The 16,267-nt window shown below is 44.9% G+C and overlaps 1 protein-coding gene across 1 annotated transcript in view; it reads left to right on the top strand.

Annotated features, from left to right (window-relative positions):
• Nucleotides 1-16,267, top strand: part of FBXW4 (F-box and WD repeat domain containing 4) — an 83,075-nt gene that overhangs the window by 17,649 nt on the left and 49,159 nt on the right. The window contains exons 2-5 of the mRNA XM_055346193.1: nt 2,641-2,736; nt 5,693-5,878; nt 6,332-6,464; nt 11,588-11,682. Coding sequence (XP_055202168.1) covers nt 2,641-2,736; nt 5,693-5,878; nt 6,332-6,464; nt 11,588-11,682 — 510 coding nt within the window. The remainder of the gene's footprint in view (nt 1-2,640; nt 2,737-5,692; nt 5,879-6,331; nt 6,465-11,587; nt 11,683-16,267) is intronic.

Genomic DNA, 16,267 nt, shown 5'->3' with positions numbered 1-16,267 from the left:
TGGATCTTAGTGTATTGATACGAATTGATTCCTACGGTACATTGTTAAGTAAAGAAAGTAATGAATAGAATAATATAATGTTTTTTAAATTCAAAGCGACATATGTATAAATACAGACTAATCTTTTTTTTTTTTTAAATTTTTTTTTTAATTTTTATTTATTATTTATGATAGTCACAGAGAGAGAGAGAGAGGGGCGCAGAGACACAGGCAGAGGGAGAAGCAGGCTCCATGCACCGGGAACCCGACGTGGGATTCGATCCTGGGTCTCCAGGATCGCGCCCCGGGCCAAAGGCAGGCGCCAAACCGCTGCGCCACCCAGGGATCCCTTTTTTTTTTTTTTTTAATTTTTTTTTTAATTTTTATAATACAGACTAATCTATATGCATCTACAGTATATATCAGAATATAGAGACTGTATATATAGTCACTTTTGCATTGTTAACTATTCATACTGTTGGTATGTTTTTTACCCTGTGCATGTGTCATTTTATTAATCAAAAATAGTTTAGTATACAAATAGGCAAATGAGATGAGGTCAGGAGGTAGAATATTACTTATCTAGAAATGGATTAGGTATCTTCTCTTTCCACCTGCCAAAATCATCTTTTTTTTTTCTTTTCTTTTTCTTTTTTTTTCTGAGAGGGAAAGAGAGAGAGGAGGGAGAGACAAGAGAGAATCCCAAGCAGGCTCTGTGCCCAATATGGAGCCCGTTGTGAGGCTCATTCTCATAACCCTGAGATCATGACCTGAACTAAAGTCAAGAATCAGACACTTAGCCGATTGAGCCTCCAGGTACCCCCAAAATCATCCTTTCTAACCTGTATCTGTTGTGATCTTGAAAACAGAACTTCATTGTTGCCTTTTAATAGAGGGTAGTAAATGTGAACGAATAGCAGAGACTGGAAGAAATGCATGTCTCTCTCTTTTTTTCTCAATAGACATGGTGGTTATCACTCTGTGCCTCAAGCAATATAACTTTATTGTCCAATGGAGCAGGCCAGGGAAACACACAGGAACTATGGGGCCTAAAATGAAGTTTTCAAATTCTTGCCCATAATTTCAAAATTCTATCTAAATGTGCATTTTCAGAGGGGCTTTGAGCTCTTCTTCCTATCTCCTACCACTCCAAGCCAGTCACAAACCATGTCATTCCTGTTGCTGGTGTACTCCCTTATCTCTTACTGCTCAAACTTTCCTCACCCAGAAAGTCCTTTTGAGACTCCCAGTATTTTCTTAAATGAAAAATTTAAAACAGAAAAGTTGGATGAAATGTACTGTTATAACTCATATATCCACAACCTAGAATCTATAGTTAACATTTTACTGTACTTAAATTTCAAAGTGAGTTGCAGATACCAGTACACTCCACCTGTAAACACTTCAGCATGCATGCATATAATTGACTGGTATATATTAGTTTATGGGTTTTTTCATTTAAGAAAAATTTACATACAGGGACGCCTGGGTGGCTCAGCGGTTGAGCATCTGCCTTTGGCTCAGGGTGTGATCCGGAGTTCCAGAATCGAGTCCCACATTGGGCTCCCTGTGAGGAACCTGCTTCTCTTTCTACCTATGTCTCTGCCTTCTCTCTGTGTCTCTCATGAGTAAAATAAAGTCTTAAAAAAAAAAGAGAAAAATTTATATACAGTGAAATGTTCAAATCTTAAGTGTATCATTTGGTACATTTTTTTCCATTTGGTGCATTTTTTGACAAATGAATACACACCCTTGTAACCCAAATCCCTTTAAGATTTAGATATAGAATGTTGCTCCAGAAAGTTTCTGCATGTTCCTCCCTAGTCAATCCCCTTCCCAGTGATAGGAGTCCCAGTGGTAATCACTGTCCTGATTCTTCCACCATAGATTAGTTTTTCTCAAATTTCATGTGAACAGAATCATACAACATGAACTCTTTTGTGTAACATTTCTTTCACTCAGCATGATGTTTTTGAGAGTGACCCATATTACTGTGTATATCAGTAGCTCTTTCCTTCTTACTGCTGAGTAGCATTCCATTAGATGAATATATACCACGGGGTATTTGCTGCCGGTATGTGTATATATATATGTGTGTGTATATATATATATGCATGTGTGTGTATACATTCCCCCCCAGACGGCGGTGTGTATATTAATTTTGGTGAGCAAAATTTAAAATTTTGATAAAGTCTCATTTATTAGACTTTTCTTTTATGCTATTGCTTTCTGTGTCTTAATAGACCTTTGCCTAGCCCCCAAGCTGCAGAGATATTTTGATATATTTTCTTCTATCAGCTTTATAGTTTCAGATGTTATGTTTAAATCTATTTTGAATTAGTTTTTGTGTTTGGTGTGAGGCTGGAGTCAGAGTTCATTTTTTTCCCTTATGGATAGCCAGTTGTCCCAACCCCCTGTTATCCTTTCTCCATTAGATTGCTTTGGCATCGCTGTAGACATTTTGTAATAGGCATGCTGTTCTCCTTGGCTTTCTTGGTGGTCCTAGTATGGAGAGAGAAAGTTATTCCTTTCTGGTGTCCTAACCCCATCACTTATATCTAGATATATTCTAGATACTCCTGAGTTCTGACTCATAAGCCTATGAAATTTTCTCTGGCTGGCCTGAGTTGTGACTGGATTATCTGTTCTGTCCGGATACAGGATGGCCAGTGTCCCTGTGAAGGAACGGGTGAAGGTATCTCAGAACTGGAAGTTGGGGCGCTGCCGAGAGGGGATTCTGCTAAAGTGGAGATGTAGGTAAGTAGCTTCTTGACTCTTTTAAAGCTACCTGGGACAGAAAAGCGTGCTGGGATAAAAATTCTGGTCCTAGCTAGAGTGTAAATGTGCCTTGTCTTGAGTGGTGTGGCGCTGGTGATCCTTTAGACATCACAAAGGGGACATCAAAGGGACAGCTTTTTTTTTTAAACTTGTATAAATTACCAAAAAATATATTTTATTATAATAAATTCTACATTTTTATGATTAGAAAAATAACAAGTGTTTATAGTAAGGATTTGAAAAAATAAAAAGTTTAAAGAAGAAAATAAAACTTCCTTATAATGCTACCATTTAGAGGTAACCATTGTTAATATACCTCAGCAAAAGAAATAAATGAAGCCAGCATTTCAACCCATCTTGTTCTTCAGTTATTTTTCTTTAAATCTACTCTACGGAGTTATGCCTTCACTCCTGGTGTCCATTAGCCTTCTGCCCAGCTTTATTAAGAAGGCAAAATAGGACCTAACGGTTTAGCTATAGATATTACAGGAGGTAAAGCTCAGAACTACTAGGAAATTTAGACAGTGGCTTTGGACTGCTAATGCCACAAATTGTATACCTCACTGATGCTACATTATTTCATAGTTGTCTTCAACTCCCTACCAAAAAAGTGCTCCTTGTTGATTGGTCAGAATGGTTAGGGAATTTCATAGTTCCCAACCTTATTCCAGGTTAACCTGCACAGACAGGCTTCTCCATCTGACGGCCCTATCTCTCTTGCTGTGTCTAGTTTTCCGCTGCTTTTACAGGTGGTGGTTGCTGTGAATTATGCAGGAGTATTGGTGGTGTCAGTGGTGGTGATGGTAAAGAAATGACTAGGGAGAAAGACGGGTTTTTATGGTGAAAAACTTTACCCTCTGCTTCCTACTTTTGCCTTTTAATACCGGAAAGTAGAGTTTGTTTTTCTTTTCTTTTTTTTAGAGTTTGTTTTTCTATCAAGGTTTTGTCCCTGACATCTTTTTTGGGGATGGTTTCAAAGCAGTTTGGCAAATAAACACACAAAGCAGTTACCAGGCTGCCCTGGGATTCTCCACTGTTCACCTGGCATGAACCTGGTTTCTTGTCCTAGGCAAATGGCTGTTTACCAGATGGCTCTAAACACATGCATTCCAACCTCTTCTGCTCACTCCCCACTTGAGTGTGCCACAAACTGTGCAAGGGGATGTTGAAGAGGGAAGTGCATAATGAGTGAGAATGTAGGTATCTATATACATACACTCTATACATGTTCTATAGAATGTATGCACACCCCTTGTAAAAACCTCCTGAGCAGAAACTCAGCTACTACAAGGTCTAAGCTGCATTTAATGGCCCGTCAAGTCAATTTGCAGAACTTTTCCACATTCCCATGACGCTTGTATTAAGGAGTCTGGAGAAGAAACACAGCCCAGTTTGCTCAGACAGGCTTGGCAGCAGGAGATGGTGTCTCTGTTAATGTGGATGAATCAGCTGTCCCTTTGCTTTGCTTGGGATCTGGTAGCTCCAGAACTCCTGCATAGAGTAGGACAGGCTGCTGGGATGTCTACCTTGGGCAAGGGGCTTAGTCCCCACCAGAGAGCCCGGCTCTGGCAGAGCCTCCTTCTCTTCCCTCTTCTTCCCTCCCCCTTTCCCCTCCCCCTTCCCCTTTCCCTTCCTCTTCTCCTTTCCATTCCATTTTATTTATTAATTTGTGTGTGTGTGTGTGTGTGTGTGTGTGTGTGAGAGAGAGAGAGAGAGAGAGAGAGAGAGACACTATGGTGGCGGTGGGGGGGAGGAGCAGAGGGGAAAGGACAAGTAGACTTCACACTGAGCGGAGCCTGTCTCATGACCCTGAGATCATGACCTGAGTTGGTCACTTAACCGACTGAGCCACCTGGCGCCCCTGGGAGAGTCTTCTTAAGGCTCACTCTGTGCTGCAGGACTGGCCTATGTCTTCTTTTTTTTTTTTTTAAAGATTTTATTTATTTATTCATGACAGACACAGAGAGAGAGAGAGAGAGAGAGAGAGGCAGAGACACAGGCAGAGGGAGAAGCAGCCTCCATGCAGGGAGCCTGACATGGGACTCCATCCCGGGACTCCAGGATCACACTCCAGGATCACACCCCAGGCTGAAGGCGGCTAAACCACTGGGCCACTGGGGCTGCCCTGCCTGTGTTTTCTAAGCTTTCTTCCTCCTGCCAGACTATAGAGGGAATCTTTAACTATTTGCGGATTTCTCTTATCAGCTGCTTAGGAGAGCTGACTATTTCTCTGGAGTCCCCACACTGTAGAGGACTGCTGCGGAGCTGTGCTTTCCCACTGCCCTCATATACCCTATAATATAATGCAGGTATCCCCTGTGAGGATCTAGATAACTATCCAGGACATTAGCATCCTTTCCTAAATGGCCTTCTTCCTTTCACTTGCAAATGACCCCTTTGCTCCAGCAGGATTACAGAATGGGGCTTCTAGAGGTTCACTCTTCTCTTTTCTCCATCTGCTCCTTTGGGGAAGAGGTATGTGTGGGAGCCTTGGAACCTCACAACTTATCACTTAACACTTCAAATCATGGAAGATGCAGAATGAAAGACAATCATTTCATCTAGGTGGAAGATTTCTTTTTAACCCTCTCTGTGCTGCAGTCATTGAATTCGCCGAGTTCTGTTTACCTACAAGTCTATGCCAGTAATTCAGGTCTTAAGCACTCTCTAATTAAAAGTGATATTTTATTGTTCTTCTAGTTCTAACTCCCCTTTAGAAAATCCAAAGAAGACTAGGTTACCATAAAGCTCAACTCTCTAGTTTTCTGAGGGTAGCCTAAGAGTAGGTAATTTTGAAGGAGAGGAGGGAGGTAAAGGCAAAGCCACGCAGGTTGCCCTCACTAAGTTGGGGGATCAGTTGGCCTCTGCAAAGACTGGAGTTGGGTTTTCATGCTGTATCTTGATGATCCTTAAATTGTGTTTTACATCTCTTTAGTCAGATGCCCTGGATGCAGCTGGAAGGTGATTCTCTGTACATATCCCAGGCTAATTTCATCCTGGCCTATCAGTTCCGCCCGCATGGTGCCAGCTTGAACCGTCGGCCCCTGGGAGTCTTTGCTGGGCATGATGAGGACGTCTGCCGCTTCGTGCTGGCCAACTCACATATTATCAGTGCAGGAGGGTAAGTGCTTCAGGCTTCTTCTTCCTTACATTCTTCAGGGAATTTCTGCTTGCCTGCCTCTGACTTCTCTCTCTCAACTCCACAGGGATGAGGAGGGAGACCCTAAGAAGAGGGAATGGTGTTTTTTGTTTTTGTTTTTGTTTTAACATTTTAAGCAGAGAGATTTAGCAAAGGCACTTAATAGGGTTAGCTGGAGAAGGAAAACAGAGCCCTTAATGAAAAGTGAAGCTGGTTTTGATACTCTTACAGGGGGAATTTCTTATGTCTCTCCATTTTGTTTAGCCCCAAGTGTACTGAAGAAGTAGAGGTATCTGAGAGCTCAGCGCCTTGTTGAGCTGAATTGCCTAAAACAGCAAATTTGGACATCATTGAAGACTCAGGCTGCTTTGTAGCCTTGTTCTCTTCTGACAGAATAATTAGCTACTGGGGGTGGGCTCCCTATTTCTCTCCTAGAGATGGGAAGATTGGCGTTCATAAGATCCATAGCACCTTCACGGTCAAGTACTCGGCTCATGAACAGGAGGTGAACTGTGTGGATTGTAGAGGGGGCATCATTGTGAGTGGCTCCAGGGACAGGACGGCCAAGGTGAGTGGTCTCCCCCTTATGTACGGTTATTCCCTCCTGTCTATAGGGAGTGGGGTGGATAGGGCCTTGAGTCTTGGGATTGGCTGAGGGCATTGCGGGGTGGGGGGGGCGACATGATGAAGGACTTACTTATGTGCCTCTGGCATGCAGCTTGCTATGCCAGGCCATGTCCCTGCCAGCTGGCCTGAGAAAGGAGTGGACAGTGGCTGGGAAGATTGCCACTCACTTGAAATGTGGCGTGAACTCAAAAACAGAGGGCCTGGCCAGCTTTTCCTCCCTGTGCTGAATTTCCTCAAGTTTGTGGGTTGAGTTCTGACCCCAATATTTTATTTTAAAATCTCCCTCCTTTTGCTTGCTCTCTGTTTAGGGAGGTTAATTTTTCACCACCTTGTTTATAAGCAATCAGGCTGATAATTAAAATGTGTTTTTACTGCTTCTCTGGAGAGTGATGTGGTCAGTAAGCAGTAGAATGATGAGGAGAGAAGGGCGTTTTTGGGTGCATCATTGCCAAACTGCCTGGTCTATAGTCCGTCATCTGCCAAGGCAAAATAGAGTGAAGCCGATGAGCACTGTGACCCCTGCTTTATGGACTCTGCTCACCCACATTTGAGTCCAACAGGCCTCCACCCTCGAGACAGAGAAGAATATCTTTCTCTATCCCTGTGTTCGGCAGCCTTGGGCAGAGCCTGCACACACCTGGTCCTTTGGGGCTGCCATGGGAACCTTGCTGACAATTTGGTTGAGGTGCAGGAGGCCCATAGTATGGGAAACTCCATAGTGTCACCAGGAGTAAAATGCCTGTTGGTGTCAGCAAATGAGCCTCTAGGATACCTGGGGAGGGTCTCAGGTGAGGGAAGTTGCAGTTTTTACTCACTAACTTTTCTGCCTCCATGTACCCTTCAGTGATTACTCCTTCATAGAAAAATGCCACCAATTTATATAAAAAGAAGGGCTATATATGTTCCCTTCTACTTATGGAAATTTCTCCTCCCTTTGGTCTTTTCTCCCCTTACACTTTGTGTTCTGTCTGAGAGACATGCACAGCATCACAGGAGGCCCGAGAGAAATCCAGAAACACTTTTGAACCAGCTCAGAAACTGAATTTCCTATTGCCTGTTTCCCCCACCCTATAACTTCAGGTTTCTGATTGGTCACTGTCTTCATACTATTCTTTGCAAAGAGACTGGCCTTAACCCACTGTACTGCTCAGAAACCAGTTTGGGTTAGAAATCATTTTGGATTGTGTGACCTAAATATTTCCATCTCTTCTGGCATCTTCCTGTCATGGCTGCAAGTCCCTCCTCCACTGCCCCTCCTTTTCAGTGATATGTCTTTCTTCTCTCCTGTTCTCTGTGGTCTGACACCCAGAGCAGCATACGGACTAAGCTTTGTGACCACACGTAGCCGTTCAAGGGGATGGGCTGCTTACATTCGAAGGACAGCAATTTTATTTGGGATATTGGGTTAGTTTCATGTTTTAAGTCCTGACTCAACCCTATTTGGTGGACTCAGTTTTTTTTTTTTTTTTTTTTTTTTTTTTTTAGCGTTAAAGTAGGTACTTTCTAATTCCAGAATTATCACCACAGCACATCCGGTTCCTTTTGAGGATTTCTTTGAAGTCAGTGAAAGAATTCTTCCCCACTCCGGCTCTTCAACTCTAGAAGGCTGGCCTGCTATTCTGGAGCTCCCCATTGACCTCCAGGCCAACTCATCTTTGCAGATTTCTGGGTGCTGCTTCTGCTCCCTCTGTGTCACTGCCTCTGCCTCCAGCTGCCTTTATCTTCCTGACCTGTTTTCGCATTACCCATCCACTAGTCTTCTATAACCAGCCCTCCGTTTCTTGTCAGCGGCTTCTGCAGCTCCACAGCTGCTTCTGTAGGCTTCTGATACACCCCAGCCTACGTGAGAACTTAGTCATGTTTGCCTGGAAACATCTCTAGCCTGTTTGTTGGGAGTTCCCCCAAATACGTACTGTGTTTTAGGAAAGTGATTTGTTTTAGTGGGGTGAAAGGAACGAAAACGTTTTCTCCATAAGACTTCCAGAATTAGGGACTGCTCAGGGAACCTTCTTCCTCCCTCCTCCCCACCCCTACTTTCAAACTTACCCTGACTTAGTTTGGATTGCCCCTCTGGGCTTTGGTGAGGCCAGCTCCATCCTGTGATGTGATAGGAATGTAGGAGTGTTCTCAGTGGGCCTGGGCTGGTCCTGACCATTCTTTCATTATCTCTTTTATTTTTCTGTTCTTCCATTCACTTAAAAGTGCCTACTGTATGCAAGACATAAGTGTACACGGCACGAGGGCTCTTCAAAGGTGAGGAAAAGATAGCTTTTCTTCTTCAGGCGAGCTGAGACATGCATGCAGTGGCTCTGAAGCTGATCGGAAGTGGCCAGGACTGTGAAGTGTAAGGCTCTAGGGAGAGGGCCAGAAAGTTCAGAGGGTGTAGAGATCACATCTGGCTTGAAAGGGGAGACTTTATGAAGAGGGAACATTTGAACTTGTTGGTTTTTCCTTCTTTTAGTTATTTTTCAATGCAGAGACTTGTTTATTTGTATACAAGTAGCCAGGAATGATGCTAAAAGCACTTTACATTTGTTCATTTTCTCCTTTTCTCTAGGAGAATTGTTTCCCCACATAATTATGCTCGTAATATACTTTGCATACCCAATATACCCAACTGTATCTACTTTATAAGGTTTTCTATTATTATTACAAATTATTTGTAAGTGTCATCTTTAATGGCACAATAAGCAAGAAGAACCACTGTTAATGAATGCCTAATACCTGCCAAATGCTGTGCTGCCATGTTAGGTGCTTGACATTTCTGCAGCCCTCTAAAGAGAGGTATTATTTCCTGTTGTACACATGAATAAACTGAGGCTAAGAAGCCCTGAAATATCCCTGAGATCAGAGATAATAAGTCACAAACCCAAATGTGTCTGATTCCAAAGCCCACACCTGTTCTTCCTGCAACTGTCAGCTGTAGGGGATTTATTTATTTATTTGCTTATTTGTTTTTTTATTTATTTACTTACTTACCATACAGGCTTTTCTTCATTTTATTTTTATTTTTATTTTTATTTTTATTTTTATTTTTTATTTATGATAGTCACACACACACAGAGAGAGAGAGAGAGAGAGAGGCAGAGACATAGGCAGAGGGAGAAGCAGGCTCCATGCACCGGGAGCCCGACGTGGGATTCGATCCAGAGTCTCCAGGATCGCGCCCTGGGCCAAAGGCAAGCGCTAAACCGCTGCGCCACCCAGGGATCCCCATTTTAGAATTTTTATCTTAGGGTACAGTCTCAGCAATACTTACTGGGTATAAGGCTTTGGTGGTTTTAAAGGTCTTGTTATATGTCATCAACTGCTTTTTGAAAGGACTATATAAATGTCCATTTCTGCTGAGTTATATCTTTTCCAGGGATGGGTTTTTTTGGATCTGACCACTGAGGGTAAAGGTATGGTCAACATATTGTTGTCAACTCCTATCCCTCAGATGTCACAACCCTCAGGTTTCTGGTGGATGGTGTGCTGCTGGGGCAGGACAGGAGGGCCACTTTCCCAACATCATGCTCAGCATTGGCAGCAAGCCATCATGCTCAGCATTGGCAGCAAGCCTTCCGAGCCACTCCCGGACACCAGGAACCTTGGCCTGTGATTTGCAGGCTGTGATTGGGGTTGCTGATGAGTTCAGGACTGGGGTTGGCGCCATAGATTTTGTAATCCTTAGTGTCTCCTCACCCTCCGACCTGCTAGGGAGTTGGCATGTCAGAAAAGGCAAACCTCTCTTCTAGGCTGGGACTGTCTGAACATTAGAAGTACATTAGAAGTACATCTAGTTACTAGCAAAGTGGCCTGGCTGTAGATACAGAAGAGTAAGCCAGAATCAGGGCACTCCAGGGAAGCTGTGGTATTTACCTTTGTTTTCTGCCTTTTCTTGTTCAGGATCTTCTTGTTAGGTTGACTTTTTCTTTTCTCTATGTTGGAAGTAACTCATGCCCTCTTCCCCCTGTCATACATAACACAAAATCTTAAAACACTTTCTCCTTTTATAGGGAAGAGATGTCATGTGACCCTAAGAAGGCAAGACCACCCCCACTCCATCACCTGCCCCTTAAACTCGAGGAGTGTTTCCTGAAAGTTCTTCCATCTAAGGTCCTGCCTGGCTTTTGTGTGTTCCCCTTATAGCACTGCAGGGACCTTGAGAGGTCAGTGATCCATCTGGCAGCCTTAGAATCCCTCCTTGGCTGCTGTCTAGGACAGCCCTGTACATTTGAGGCTTCCTTTCTGTTTGGTTAGAGGCTTATTTCCCCAAGTGTGTCATCTGGGGTTGGGTGAGGTGAGGGGGGCCATGTGCTTAATGGAGATTTCTAAATGCACTGGCCGCTGAGGGCTCCCTGAGTGTTGATTAGAGCTAAGCCCAGAGTGGCTGCTAATGTACATTCCTGACTGATAGGGACCAGATAACGTGCTCCAAGCAATATTTTTAACCTGTAGGAGATATGGAAGCTTAAAAGAGTTAAGCTTTTCTGCTACTTTTGGTGACACTAGGTGCTAAATTCCCTGCTGACATGAATAGCGCTGGATCCTGGGCATTATCAACAAACAAACAACAACACACCACCTTTGTGCTTTGAAGCCTCTCTTCTTCTTCCATTCTTTCCTTCCTTTGTATCTTTCTTTTTACTTCTCTCTCTTAATTCTGCTCTAGTTCTGTCTTTGTTCCCCCATACTGTGCCTTGATCTTCCTCTTCCTCCCAACCTCCCGAAGGAAAATCTGGGTGAAAGACAGGAAAAAGGAAAAACCCCAGCCACAAGAGAGGCGAGCTCCACCCACTCACCCTGCTTAGTCAAGTCATAGCTGAAGAGTGTGGAGCTTCGGATTCCCTGGTATAAAATTGGGTGGTGAAGAAGGGCTCTCAGGTGGACGTTAAGAGGGTGGTTTGGACTGGGAGTCAGGTAGGTTAGCCAGAGGCTGGGGAGGCTCCTCTGCTCATATTCTGAGCTCAGCATATACAGGACAGAAAGAAAAGAAGTTTCCACCACCGCCCCCCACTCTCGACACTCACCCCACATCCCCATTTCAGGCAGTATTAAGGAGAGCATCTCTTCTGTTTCCAGGTGTGGCCTTTGGCCTCAGGTCGGCTGGGGCAGTGCTTACACACCATCCAAACTGAAGACCGAGTGTGGTCCATTGCTATCAGCCCATTACTCAGGTAAGGGAGACACTTTTGGATATGGTTTTGTCCTGTATAATAATGCTTTTATTTCATGAGGTTGGGTGGGTGAGAAAATCTTCCACCTGTATATTCTAGGTTGCTTTGAGCCTGTCTTCTGGAGATTTTGAAAATCCTCCAGAGTCTTGAGGTCTGTAGTTCACTTCACATATGCATGAGGTGGAGGCAACATTCTAGGGGCTGACTTCCTAGGCATCTACCCCAGAAATGTGAAGGAAAAGATACTGTTAAAATGTCAGTGAATCAAGCTGGTTATAAGAGTGCCCCTTCTGGAGCATATGCCTTCTGGAGTTGCTTCCAAAGCAGAGGCCTGTTAGCACCCCTGGGGAGTTACTGCACCAGCCAACCTGCTCTCACAACACATATCTGTGGTTTGTTCCCCTTGGAAAATGTCTTTTGGAGTATCCCTTACAGAGCTGAGTCATCAGGAGAGATATGGGGCCTGTGTCCAATTGGGCCCTCATCCAAAGACATGTATGTTGGGTGGATTGATAATTGTATCAGAAGTGCCAAATTTTTTATGGTAGCTTTACCTTACCCTTTGACCTGTTTTTCTTGAGCCTTCCCTGTAAATGAGTGAGCTTTGCTTTCTGAGTTCAGCTTTCTAGGCTTTCTTAAACTAAGGCAGAGCCTCTCTCATCCCCAGCAGGGTACATAGACTCTCTCCTGCACCTGCTGTCAGAGTGTTTGTTTTTCTAGGGTCTTCCCTCACTTCCTTCACCCCTCACTCCTCACCCAAGTGATCAACGGGAAAGCTGTATGGCTGCCACCCTCCAACACGGGGCTTAAGTCAGTCACTAGTTTTACGAGAGAGTTGATTCCCCCCTGCCTTCCCTCCCAAGACCCCCTTCAGCCTCCTTTTCACTCCATGGAGCCTGCACCCCTCCTCCTGCCCCCTTGTACAACTCCCTTTCAAATTTTTTTCTTTCTAAAGAATTAGAGCCGATTAGCCACGTCATTAATTCTTCAATTTGACGGCTGATATAGCAGGACCTGAAACACATTGCTGACCCCAGAGAATGGAGACCCCGTTCCTTAACATATTGACGATGGGAGAAGTTAATTAAAATTCCACAGAGCGGAGGTGTCGGCTAACCTATAAACCTGTCGCTGTTCAGAACAAATCATTCTAGCAATCCTAGGAAAGAGGGAAGGAAAGACCAGCAGGGAGTAGAGAGGCCCTAAGTGTGTGGGAGCAGAGAGTGGAGAACAGAGCCATTGGGCACTGTCCCTCCATGGTGTTTTTCCATTGCTGCCTCTTTTAAAGCCAGTTGGCCAGGCTTGGGGATCTGTGGGCTGGATGTATGTAAGGATTGAAGGAAGGCAGGATAGCCCGTGGGCTGGTGACCGTCCTATGGACTTCTATTGGCTTCAGGAGACTAGAGTGGACTAGAGTAGCGTTGGTGGTAGAGTACAGCTCTTCAGGGCTGGAGAGTTAGGCCAAAGAACACGGCCAGGCTCAACTAGCACCCTGTCCCTTGGACCTCTACTCCTGCCACTTCTCTGGAATGTGTTAAGCTAGCCCTTAGCAGCATAGAGCATGACAACTGTTGATGATAGTTTCAGTAAAAGAGGTTGAGGTCAGAGTCTGCTTTGTCATTAAGAAGCATTTTAGAACACAGTAAGCTGTGTTTTGTTTTGCCCATAGCTTGCAGACTGGCTTTGAGGAAGGCCCTAGCTTTATGCCAGTACCAGTACTAGTCAACAACGGCCACACAACTAGATGCTAGCATGCATTAGTCATGTGCCCTGTGCCAGACCCTTTGCTAAGTCCTTGATCTGTCTCATCTTTGGGGAAATCCCAGGTCTTCTGTTTTCTTCTCATTCCCCTTCAGAGTCTTCTTGTCCTCTTGGTGTACTTCCTTGGCCCTAGGCTGAGTCTTTCACTCACTGTTGACTGGTTGTTCAGCTCCCAAACCACAGTTGTTCAAGATGACCTTTTCCCTAGCTTGACATATGGTGTTGTGGACTCAAAATAGTTTGCATGTGGGATGCTGGCTTTACTAGATGGCTGGGGCTATGCTGCTGTTCTCTCCCCCACCCCACCCCATTTTCTCTTACCCTGAAGTGTACTGGACTAGGGCGGTGTCGTCCCATTGTTAGACCCATTTCTTCTCCGTGTCCATGAATTTGAACCTTTCAATGAATGCTTCCATTTTCCCAATCTGGGGAAGCCCTGCCTCCTAGCCTCATGGTTTGTTCTGAAACACAGGGTTCTGCTTTGCCACCACCAGCCAAGTGGTCTTAGGTGAGTCATTCCCTTCTCTGAGACTGTTTCCTTTGTAGGCCTTACTAGATGATTATGAAGATGACCTGAAATAATAAGAAAGTACTTGGTAATGCTAAAAGGGCTAGCTCATCGTGTCAACCAGAATCTCTCCTCTCCGGGATAGCATTTGTTCAGAGGCTTTCATTGCTCTCCTGTCTCTAGCTTGGCTGGGGGCTTCTCCTGGCCCTCCTGGAGTTACACCTCCTCAGCATCTTCTTGAAGTTCCTTCCCTCAGCAGGAATCTCTGTCCCTTCCACTACCTTGAGTGTTCCTGCCCTTGCTGGCTGTCTTCTGTTCCCCTCCCTGCCACCTTCCCTGTCGAGTCCAGGCATCAGGGTATGTGTGGTCACTAATGGTATGTGACTAGGAACCCCTGACAGAGAACGGGAGGGACAGTGGGGCAGCAGCTACCCTCTGGGGCTGGTATTCCTGGTTGACGTGATGACTTCCCAGCCTCTCACTGCTCCCTCATTCATTCATTCATTCATTCATTTATTTATTTATTTATTTATTTATTTATTTAAAAGATTTTACTTATTCATGAGAGAGAGAAAGAGAGAGGCAGACACATAGGCAGAGTGAAAAGCAGGCTCCATGCAGGGAGTCTAATGTAGGACTTGATCCTGGGGCTCCAGCACCACATCCTGAGCCAAAGGCAGATGCTCAACCGCTGAGCCACCCAGGTGTCCCTCCCTCATACCTTTAGAAGGAACCTGAATGGATAGGAGACCTGCCATATCCCTTTTCTCAATTAATCTCTTTCTTCTATTGAAAACAGTTTGTCAGGGCAGCCCTGGTGGCTCAGTGGTTTAGCGCCATCTTCAGCCCGGGGTGTGATCCTGGAGACCCGGGATCGAGTCCCACGTCGGGCTCCCCGTGCATGGAGCCTGCTTCTCCCTCTGCCTGTGTCTCTGCCTCTCTCTCTCTCTCTGTGTCTGCCATGAATAAATAAATAAAATCTTAAAAAAAAAAAAGAAAACAGTTTGTCAGAGCTAGGCATTGTGTTTATCTATGATGCTGGGGCTTTGCTGCCTTCTTTCCTTAGGTGTGTGCTTAGACACTTGTAGTAGGAAACATGAAACCTCAAGCCTCGGGCTTTATTTGAGGTGCTCAATACTGAGAGAAAGCTGGGATTCCGTCCTGTGTCCAAATATCACCTTTCCTTCCTCCCGTGACCTTGAGTTCTTGATTGGTAAACAGCTGTGGAGGGTGATATTTAATATCAGATACATGCTTAGAGCTGGGTCTAGGTACTTGAAACCACAGAAGGAAAACCAGTAGGTCCAGGCAAGGACCTTCTCTTTACCTCTTGTGTGCCCTCCTCCCTGTCTTCTTGCCCCGGCACCAGTAATTCTGTTTTTAAGGTTCCTGACTTATAGGTGAAGCTCCCTATAGAGGAGGCCCAGCCTGGAGCTGTCGGATGAGAGCAAAAAGGGCAGGATGAGGTAGGAGAGAGGGGAACTGTGGGAGGCTTACCTGGGACATAAGGGGATATGTCCAAGTGTGCTTGTGTAGCTCATCTACAACCTCTTGAGGTCACACTGAATTCCAAGCACTTTTCCATGAGCAACACAGAAAAGTAGAATTTTTAAAAATGTGCAGTAAGTTCTATTGCTATTTAAAAATTATTTCCAGGGATGCCTGGGTGGCTCAGTGGTTGAGCATTCGCCTTTGGCTCAGGGCATAATCCTGGGGTCCTGGGATCAAGTCCAACATCAGGCTCCCCATGCGGAGCCTGCTTCTCCCTCTACTTGTGTCTCTGCCTCTCTTTCTGTGTCTCTCATGAATAAACAAATAAAATATTTAAAATAAAATAAAAAAAATAAAAATTATTTCCAGCTGAATAAATTTAGCAATTACTCAAGAATGAGGAAATACAGAATGGCTAAGGATTCCTTCCTTCCTTTGGAATTTGCATCCCTCCCTCCCTCCCTTCCTCCTCACTGCCCCTGCCTATTGACCAAACCCTTGGTGTATGTATCCTGTGAGGATTTTACCTGGTGGTGGGGTAAAAGGGCACATAACTATAATGGCTGCCAGGTGATACTGAGTGCCCAAAACTCAGCCAATGCCTGGCTGAGGGGGAAGGGGGTGTCACTGCCACAGCCCTCCTCAGCAGAGGGAGATATTGAGACTCAGGGAAGACTGATATAGGGCCTACGTGGCATGGGGCAAAAGAGGTGGCAGTTCATGCTCAGGTCTCTAGCCTACGGCCTCGTCCTATGGTGCTGAGGGACGACCACGAGGCAGGCCCTAGGTCATTGCTCTGCCTTTGTCCACCAGCATGTTGGACAG

Source organism: Nyctereutes procyonoides, unplaced genomic scaffold (genome assembly GCF_905146905.1).
Source record: "Nyctereutes procyonoides isolate TBG_1078 unplaced genomic scaffold, NYPRO_anot_genome, whole genome shotgun sequence".
Taxonomy (NCBI): domain Eukaryota; kingdom Metazoa; phylum Chordata; class Mammalia; order Carnivora; family Canidae; genus Nyctereutes; species Nyctereutes procyonoides.
The sequence above is the reverse complement of the archived record's forward strand: the minus strand, read 5'-3'. Positions and strand labels throughout refer to the sequence as shown.